We start from the raw sequence: 8,796 nt of genomic DNA, 5'->3' as shown, positions 1-8,796 counted from the left end.
CTTTCTCTCTGTGTGTGTGTGTGTGTGTGTGTGTGTGTGTGTGTGTGTGTGTGTGTGTGTGTGTGTGTGTGTGTGTGTGTTAGTACTAACAGAGAACAAAGAGGAAGTGTGAGGACACTTTGATGTATGAAATAACAGAAAGTTTAGCAGGACGGTAACTCGATTACATCACTGAGAGAGAAGAGAAGTTTCCTTCTTCAGGGCAGACGACGAGTGAATGAAGCAAACGAACAACCTTTAGACTCACTGTGTGTGTGTGTGTGTGTGTGTGTGTGTGTGTGTGTGTGTGTGTGTGTGTGTGTGTGTGTGTGTGTGTGTGTGTGTGTGTGTGTGTGTGTGCAGCACGTAGATATAGGTCACTTCTAAACCTGAGCTGGTCGACCTTGATTCTGCCTTCAAATGTCAACGACGGTGTTTCACATCATAAAAGATATTAAAGGAGCAGAGACGGTCCTCTGGTGAACAACGACTACTGTCGTGTGGTTTCATTTGTCGACTCGAAACAACAGCTAAATATTTCAAACGTTGACGTGATGTTTTCATGTTGATTTCAACTCATTTCCCCGTTGACCGTCGAGGAGGAAACAGAGAACAGGTAGCTCAATGTCACCACTGGGGGTCAAGCTAGGTTAGCTTAGCTTAGCTAGCTTGACTGGTAAATATATTTAGTTTTATTATTAGTTTTTAAGTTTAACTTTAAATGGATACGTTACTTTATTTGTATCTTAAAGGACCTGACGTTTTCAGAGGTGCAAATTTGACGTAAATGAATGGATCAATCAGTGGTTTGTAAAAACTGTTCCCACATCAGGACCTGAACCCAGAACCACCTGGGTTTAGACCAGGAGTCATGATCACCAGACCATGTGGGACAGTATTAAATGTCTAAACATGATGAGTGCAGTGAGAGTCCTGGATCAGGACTCTCACTGCACCAGTAGATGAAAGCAGTTTTTTTATGTGGACCCTGGTACTAACACAATAAATGAAACAAACTGAAATAATGTTTCCAACCTCAGAATCTTGTCTCTCCAGCTCCAAACGTCCGTCCCCTCTGGACGTCTTCAGACCTGATGAACAGAAACAACCAGAGACACAACGAGGACCGGACTGAGGGACGAGTCCACCGATCCTGAATTTACAATAATTTAGTTCTTGAGCTGCTCGTCTCATAATTTGCAAGTAAAACCAGTGAAACCAGACCCCTACGTCCTGGTTCAGACCCAGGTGGTCTGGATTCAGTTCCTGGTTTTGAGAACAGTTTGTACGAAATTGCAACCAGGAAATGTGCACAAAGCGTTTTATGTTCACTGAGTCACTTTCTGCCCAATGATATATCTAATTATTGATGCTTTAATGTATACGTGTCACTAATGTTTCAAGTTATTTGTTTATTTATATATTTATAACAAATACAAATGAGCAGTCTTTTGAAATGAAGATCTCAAGTTCAACAGTGATCATTAAATATGAATAAAGATGAGAATGTGAGACATGAAATAGAGCAGACTTCATGTAAATATAGAATTAAACACAAATATAAATATATTTGTTAAAGGCAGACATGTGTACAACAATTGCATATATATATATATATATATATATATATATATATGCACTTACTGTACACATGTCTTAAACAAATCAATAGTTTCAACATTAATTCACAGTCGTTTTTTATCAAACAAACAGGAAGAAATAGTAACTTTCTTTGGGACTATTTTCAGCGGCGCATTAATTCACATTTGGTGTTGTAGTGAGTATTTATATGTGTGATTGATTTGGAATAAATGTTATTATTTTATTCACTTATTCTTTCATATTTAAGTTTATATAGTTTTGTTACACATTGTTTACTACTATAACTGTTATTATAGCTTTAAATATATTTTATTACATTTTTATGGCCTAAAGTTTTTCACAGTTCACACTTTGTTCTTTGTCTTATTTCAGCTTGTCAGTCGTCTGTGAAACACTTTGAAACACACTAACCTTTATAAAGGTGCTATACAAATACAGTTTGATTGATTGATTGACTGACTGACTGACTGTATGGATGTATAGAATCAATTGGTTCTCACAACAACAAGAGCGCGCACACACACAGGCACACGCACACAAAAACACACACACACACACAAAAACACACACACACACACACACACACACACACACACACACAAAAACACACGCACACACACACTTCATCAGTAGTTGAGTCGGATGTGTTCCTTTCAGTGAACTCAGCTGGAGTGATGCCATCCACAGACCACCAGGGGGCAGCAGAACTGAGAGTGTGTTTCTATGTGTGTGTGAGCGTGTGTGTGTGTGTGTGTGTGTGTGTGTGTGTGTGTGTGTGTGTGTGTGTGTGTGTGTGTGTGTGTGTGTGTGTGTGTGTGTGTGTGTGTGTGAGAGCCAACAGAGCAAAAGAAAGTATGCATGCATGATTGTGCAGACAAATGTGTGTATTTGAGTGTGAGCCAACCTTGTTTGTATGCTTGTGTTTGTCGACCTGTCAGAGTGTGTGTGTGTGTGTGTGTGTGTGTGTGTGTGTGTGTGTGTGTGTGTGTGTGTGTGTGTGTGTGTGTGTGTGTCCTGACAAAGGCTCCATCCAGTCAGACCACAGAGGGCTGCTGGTTCCCAGAGACCCTCAGAGCTCCAGGACGCCCAGTCTCTCTGCTGCCTGCAGCCCTGAAACAGCAGCCCGAACACGGACACAGACCCTTACCCTCACCCCCCGTCCTCCTGGAGCTCCAACACCTGTTTGGATTACTAATGGACGGGACAAACAAAGTCCAGTTTTAAAGTGGGAAACTTTAGAAGGAGTATTGGGAGTTTAAAAACACAAGTGTGAGAAGAGAAGAGAAGAAGAGAAGAGAAGAGAAGAGGAGACCTTCGTCTGATCTGGACTACAAACTTATTCTAAACCCAGTGAACGTCTTCACAAACATCAGTTTTTCTTCATCATTTAGAAACTTGATGAAATCGTCGTAGTCGTTCCGTTAAACGTCTGCCAGCTTTTCCGTGATTCACCCAAACATTTTACCGGAATAGTCAACTTTACCGAACAAACTCCTGTCATTTATTCATTTTTCCAGGAACTCTGAACTGATTCTGCATCGACATCTTTCGGAGGTTTTCCATCATCAGGTTGATCGTTTTGTTTAATAGTTTTGGGACTTTTTGGAACATTGCTGGAGTTTTAATTGGCGTCAGCACCGAATTCTGTCCGCCACGTTTAAAGTCTCCATCATGGTCCAGTCTATCGGTCTGTGGTTTTGTCTGAACCTGCTGCTGTTAACGGACGCAAAGAGCGTCGGCCAACCCGGCGGTCAGAGCGAGATCCTCGTCAAACTGGAACCCCTTTGGATCACCAAGCAGCTCCGGACCGTGGACGCCCCCAACCAGAGCCAGCCCCTCCCTGAGATGCTGGATCTGGACGTGGACCGGAACCGCCGCCTGGCCCGCGGTGCCGATGAGGAGGAGCAACAGTCCACCTTCAGCCAGTCCTTCGAGAACGACTCGGTGACGTCGCCGCAGGCCACCGAGTTCGACAACGGGACCAAAGTGGGAGGAGGGGAACACAGTGATGATGTCAGTCACCATGATAACACCTCCAGCTCGGACCGCGACCCTCCGGGACTCTTTAACCCATTCTACCCGCTGGCGGAGAGCTCGTACTCGGCCTACGCGGTGCTCTTCCTGGCCGGCCTGGTGCTGGCAGTGGGCGTGGTGGGAAACATGGCGGTCATGTGTGTCGTCTGGAACAACTACTACATGAGGTCGGCCTGGAACTACCTGCTGGCCAGCATGGCATTCTGGGACTTCCTGGTCCTGGTGCTCTGCCTCCCTGTGGTGGTCCTCAACCAGCTCTCCCATAGGAGGATCCTCGCCGACATCACCTGCCGTATGGTGCCATATATGGAGGTGGGTGGGGCTTGAGTGGAAGTGGGAGGGGAAAGAGGAAGTCAGTGAGATTGATTATGTGTTTTTGTGGTATAAATACTTTAAATGTGTTGATGTGATTTGTCCTGGTGACCCTAGAGGAAAGTTCATGGACTGTTTAAACAGAAAGGGTTCATCCTCTGAGGAGCCTGACAGTGGTACCTACGAGTTGTTGGACTTTATTGATTTTGCATACAGGTGAAGAGTTTGTACTGAAAAGGTCAGGAGGTTGTTAGGAGGTGATTATCACCTGGTCTCCACGGGTCCATTCGGTTCTAAGGGACAAAGACCAAACCTGGGACCTGAGCTTATTCTTTTTTATTTACTCCTTCTAGTTGGGTGTCAACGTGTCTAAATCAGTACCATCTACCATCAGGTGATGCGACACACAGCAGGAGATGTTTAAAAAATATATCAGTCTATGCAAAAAAGTTCTTAAATTAGTTGGTAGATTATTATTTTCAGTCTATCCAAAGTCCAGTTGGCTTCAGAATGTTTTATTGTGGGTTCCATATTGTCGCTACGACTACCATTATAACCACCATTATCACCATCACTACCATTATAACAAGCATTACTACATTTGTCACCATCACTATCACCACCACCACCATTATCACCATCACTATCACCACCACCACCATTATCACCATCACTATCACCACCACCACCATTATCACCATCACTATCACCACCACCACCATTATCACCATCACTATCACCACCACCACCACCATTATCACCATCACTATCACCACCACCACCATTATCACCATCACTATCACACCATCACCACCACCATTATCACCATCACTATCACCACCACCACCACCATTATCACCATCACTATCACCACCACCACCATTATCACCATCACTATCACTACCACTACCACCATTATCACCATCACCACCATTATCACCATCACTATCACCACCACCACCATTATCACCATCACTATCACCACCACCACCATTATCACCATCACTATCACCACCACCACCACCATTATCACCATCACTATCACCACCACCACCATTATCACCATCACTATCACCACCACCACCATTATCACCATCACTATCACCACCACCACCATTATCACCATCACTATCACCACCACCACCATTATCACCATCACTATCACTATCACCACCACCACCATTATCACCATCACTATCACCACCATCACTATCATTATCACCACCACCACCATTATCACCATCACCACCACTGTCATTACAACCACCATTGTTACCATCACCATCACATCACTATCACATCACTATCATCATCACCATCACTATCATTATAACCATCACTATCATCATAACCATCACTATCATTATAACCATCACTATCATTATAACCATCACTATCACCATCACTCGGACAGAGGCATAAAAAACTAGCCTCCCACAGTGGAGACAATTTTTTTCTAAGCGAGGGTCCGTCGCCATGGTGACCTGTCATTATGTCTGCTGAAACATCCTGCTGCTGCTTTCATGGTTTGACAGGAACAAATTTGGGGTGAAACTGTGTTTGTATGATTTGTGACCCCAATGTTTCTGGCGCCCATTTTGGAAGTCTTCAGTTCAGAAAAGAGTTTCTGTGCGTCTGAACAGAACTGATTAGTCTGTTTCTTTGGTTTTCTACTGTGGTAGAACTGGGTACTTCCCAGTGTGAGTGTGTGTAAATGTCTTCATGTTAAAGTTAAAGGACCATAACACACATATAAAATATATAAATACATTATGACGGCAACCAATCTTTAAACAGACCTTCTGAGAGACATGGTTCACACATGGTCACATGAGCAGATATTACTTCACCGCTCCTAATGTAAATCATTTCTATGTGAAAAGACTAAATGTATTTTTGTTTTAAACCGGTGGATAACGGAAATGCACATCGACATCTGAACATTTCGAAAAGCCTGTATAGAGATATAATACATATATATATATTCATTTATTAAGAGAGAGTCAAACACAATCAGTTCTTTTGCTTAGAACACACCAAGGTTTAGAGTCTGTGCTGTTTTGGTTTCTTCTTCTTCTTCATTTAATTTTGTGCAGACCAGAAACAGGAAGTGCATTTCTGTCTCCTGTCGGTTGCAGACAACAACACATCTGGTCTCTGCAAAAAGAACTGATGCTTGTGTTGATTTGCATAAAGTGCAGAGAGGTGAGATCTGATCATGTGATCGCTGGAGACGCAGTTGAACTCGAGGCAAAAACACATGATGAAAGATATGTATATGCTGATGATGTTGAACTCTAAAGCTGTGAATGAGCTTTACATTTGGGTTGACATGTTCAATAGTTTAACTCAGTAGCCCTTTGAATCAGGACCGCCTGCTGGAGAGACTCTCTTCTTTTGGGACATGGAGGCCATTTTTAAAATCTTTTGTGCAGGGATATGACATTTTAAACCATGTGTACATGTTCATCAAGCAACATCCAAGTTCAATAATCTGCTCAATGTATTGCTTCCCCAAGATGATTTTTCGAAAAATAAGGGACAATTTTATGATGTTGGGCCTTATTACATTCAGTTTCCTCTTTCAAATAAACCTCCAGAGAGTCTTAAGTTAACAATCCTGTAGATGCCAACAGAGGGGAATATTCACAAGGTCTTGAAAGCACCGTGAAGCTGACCCAGACTGGACGGTTTAAACGCTTCTTGTAGCTCTGAAATGAAATATTTCAAACACAAATCGACCATAAAAACAGTTTATATCAATTTAGTTTTTCAGTTTGTCACAGTGGTCTTCTACTTTGATAGAGCTGGACCTGGTGAACTCTCTGACCTCCTTCCTCCCTCTGCAGGCCGTGTCTCTGGGCATCACCTCCTTCACTCTTTGCGCTCTGGGCATCGACCGTTTCCTCGCCGCCACCTCCTCCTCCTCCTCTCCTCCTCCTCCTCCTCCTCCTCCTCCTCCTCGTCCCAGCTGAAGGCCCGGCGGGTGGAGCGCTGCGGCGCCGTGCTGCTGAAGCTGCTGCTGGTGTGGCTCGGCGCTCTGACGCTGTCCAGCCCCGAGATCTTCCTGTGGCAGCCGAGCCGGGCCATGTCTCCGTCCACGGGCCGGCTGGTCGATTCCTGCACCCTCACCACCTCCTCGCCGCTGTCCCTCTACCTGCCCGACTCCCTCCACTCACTGCTGCTCAGGTATCACCAGGTGAGGATGCGACCCAACAGGAAGAGTTACAGGAAGTCACAGAAGACGTTCATTGTTGTTATGTATGTTAATTATGACTAAATATGTATATTTAACTCCACCTCAAAGTACTTCGTGGTCAAAAAGTACTACACAGAACCAGAAAGTACCAGATAATACCAAGTATTCCTGTAAAGTAATCAGATTACTGTCCTCTGTTCCAGGGCCGGATGTGGTGGTGTTTCGGCTGCTACTTCTGCCTCCCCATCCTCTTCACCGTCCTCTGCCAAATGGCCACCCGCAACGTCAACAGCGACTCAAGCTCTGCCCAGAAGCAGCGCGGCCATGACGACCGCTCGTCCAATCAGAAGCGGCAGCAGCACCAGGCGGTGGAGCGGCAGCTGAACTGCACGCTGTTGGCGCTGGCGGTGGTGTACGGCGTCTGCGCGCTGCCCGAACACGTCTGCAACATCACGCTGGCCTACACGCACATCAGCGTCTCCGAGGACACGGCCGCCATGCTGGCGCTGTTGCATCACTTCCTGTTGTTCTTCAAGTCGTCGGTGACGCCGGTGCTGCTGCTGTGTCTGTGTAAGGTAGGTCAGGAAACGTCATGAATCCTTCTCTCTTTACCTGAAACAGGTGTCAACCTCTGGTTCTGAAGAGTGAAGTCAAAGCTTCATGTCTTAAAGCTGCATTCTCTCTCCTGTCCACCAGGGGGCGACTCCTCTGGTTGTATAGAAGTCTATGAGAAAATGACTCTACTTCTCTCTTGATTTATTCCCTCAGTAAACATTGTAAACATGAGTTTATGGTCTCAATCTCTAGTTTCAAGTCTTCTTCAATACAGCATGATGTTCATTTAGTAAATGATGCTCCATTTAGAGTCAAACAGACCATAAAGCAGGGGATGCTTTAGGGCGGGGCTACACACTGATTGACAGGTCGACACCAGAGACGTATACGCTGTCTCTACGTCACTCCTCCTCAGTCCATATATGGTCACTTGTCTTTATTGGTTGCCAAAACGCTGAAAACATCCACAAATGAATGAAAGAGCCATGACGACTACGTCCACTTCTTATGAACAGTCTTTCATACTACGTTGTGGTGGTCAGATCGTCAACATGTAGACCAATTCAGAATGCTAATTAATGAAGTAACTACTTCAACAAGCACTTGAGCTACAATTCAACTTTATAGTTTAGCTGTATTGCAGCTTTCACTCTTGCAATTGAACATAGCATTAGCTAGCATGAGAGGCTAACGGTACTGTTGTTGTTTGATCACTGACCTGCATGTCGTTGTGTTTCAGGCTCTCGGTCAGGCCTTCATGGACTGCTGCTGCTGCTGCTGTCAGGAGTGTCAGCCAACCAGCGCCCAGGGATCGCCAAGCTCCGCCCAGGTCAAGCTGAAGGCAGCCAATGAGACGTCTATCTTCTTCGACAAGGCTAAAGACACGTCAGCCATCTTGTCCATCTCCAGCTAGAGCCACTGGTCCATCTTTATCCATCATCTCCTCCATAAAACAACACATTCATCAAATCTTTTTTTATGATTTCTCTTCCATCATTAGTTAACCCATCTGTCACCTCTCTCCTAAATAATCATCTTTTCTTCATCTTCCTCTCTGTCCTCTCCTCCTCCTCCTCCTCCTCCTCCTCCAGAGTTTCCATTTGTATATTATTCCT

At 44.6% G+C, this 8,796-nt stretch overlaps 1 protein-coding gene across 1 annotated transcript; it reads left to right on the top strand.

The window, feature by feature from the left end:
- Positions 1 to 3,252: 3,252 nt before the first annotated feature.
- Positions 3,253 to 8,594, top strand: LOC129100324 (G-protein coupled receptor 37-like 1). The gene is made up of 5 exons (XM_054609920.1): positions 3,253 to 3,927; positions 6,777 to 6,843; positions 6,885 to 7,126; positions 7,330 to 7,701; positions 8,421 to 8,594. The coding sequence occupies exons 1-5, from the start codon at positions 3,253 to 3,255 to the stop codon at positions 8,592 to 8,594; spliced, it is 1,530 nt and encodes a 509-aa protein (XP_054465895.1).
- The last annotated feature ends 202 nt before the right edge of the window (positions 8,595 to 8,796 follow it).

This window comes from Anoplopoma fimbria, chromosome 12 (genome assembly GCF_027596085.1).
Source record: "Anoplopoma fimbria isolate UVic2021 breed Golden Eagle Sablefish chromosome 12, Afim_UVic_2022, whole genome shotgun sequence".
NCBI classification, from domain to species: Eukaryota; Metazoa; Chordata; class Actinopteri; order Perciformes; family Anoplopomatidae; genus Anoplopoma; species Anoplopoma fimbria.
The sequence above is the reverse complement of the archived record's forward strand: the minus strand, read 5'-3'. Positions and strand labels throughout refer to the sequence as shown.

Excerpts from the sequence above, each read along its gene's own strand:
- LOC129100324 (XM_054609920.1), top strand. The coding sequence starts at position 3,253 with ATGGTCCAGTCTATCGGTCTGTGGTTTTGTCTGAACCTGCTGCTGTTA. Across the intron at positions 7,127-7,329 it reads TGCTGCTCAGGTATCACCAG|GGCCGGATGTGGTGGTGTTT; the intron begins GTGAGGATGCGA and ends CCTCTGTTCCAG. Across the intron at positions 7,702-8,420 it reads TGCTGCTGTGTCTGTGTAAG|GCTCTCGGTCAGGCCTTCAT; the intron begins GTAGGTCAGGAA and ends GTTGTGTTTCAG.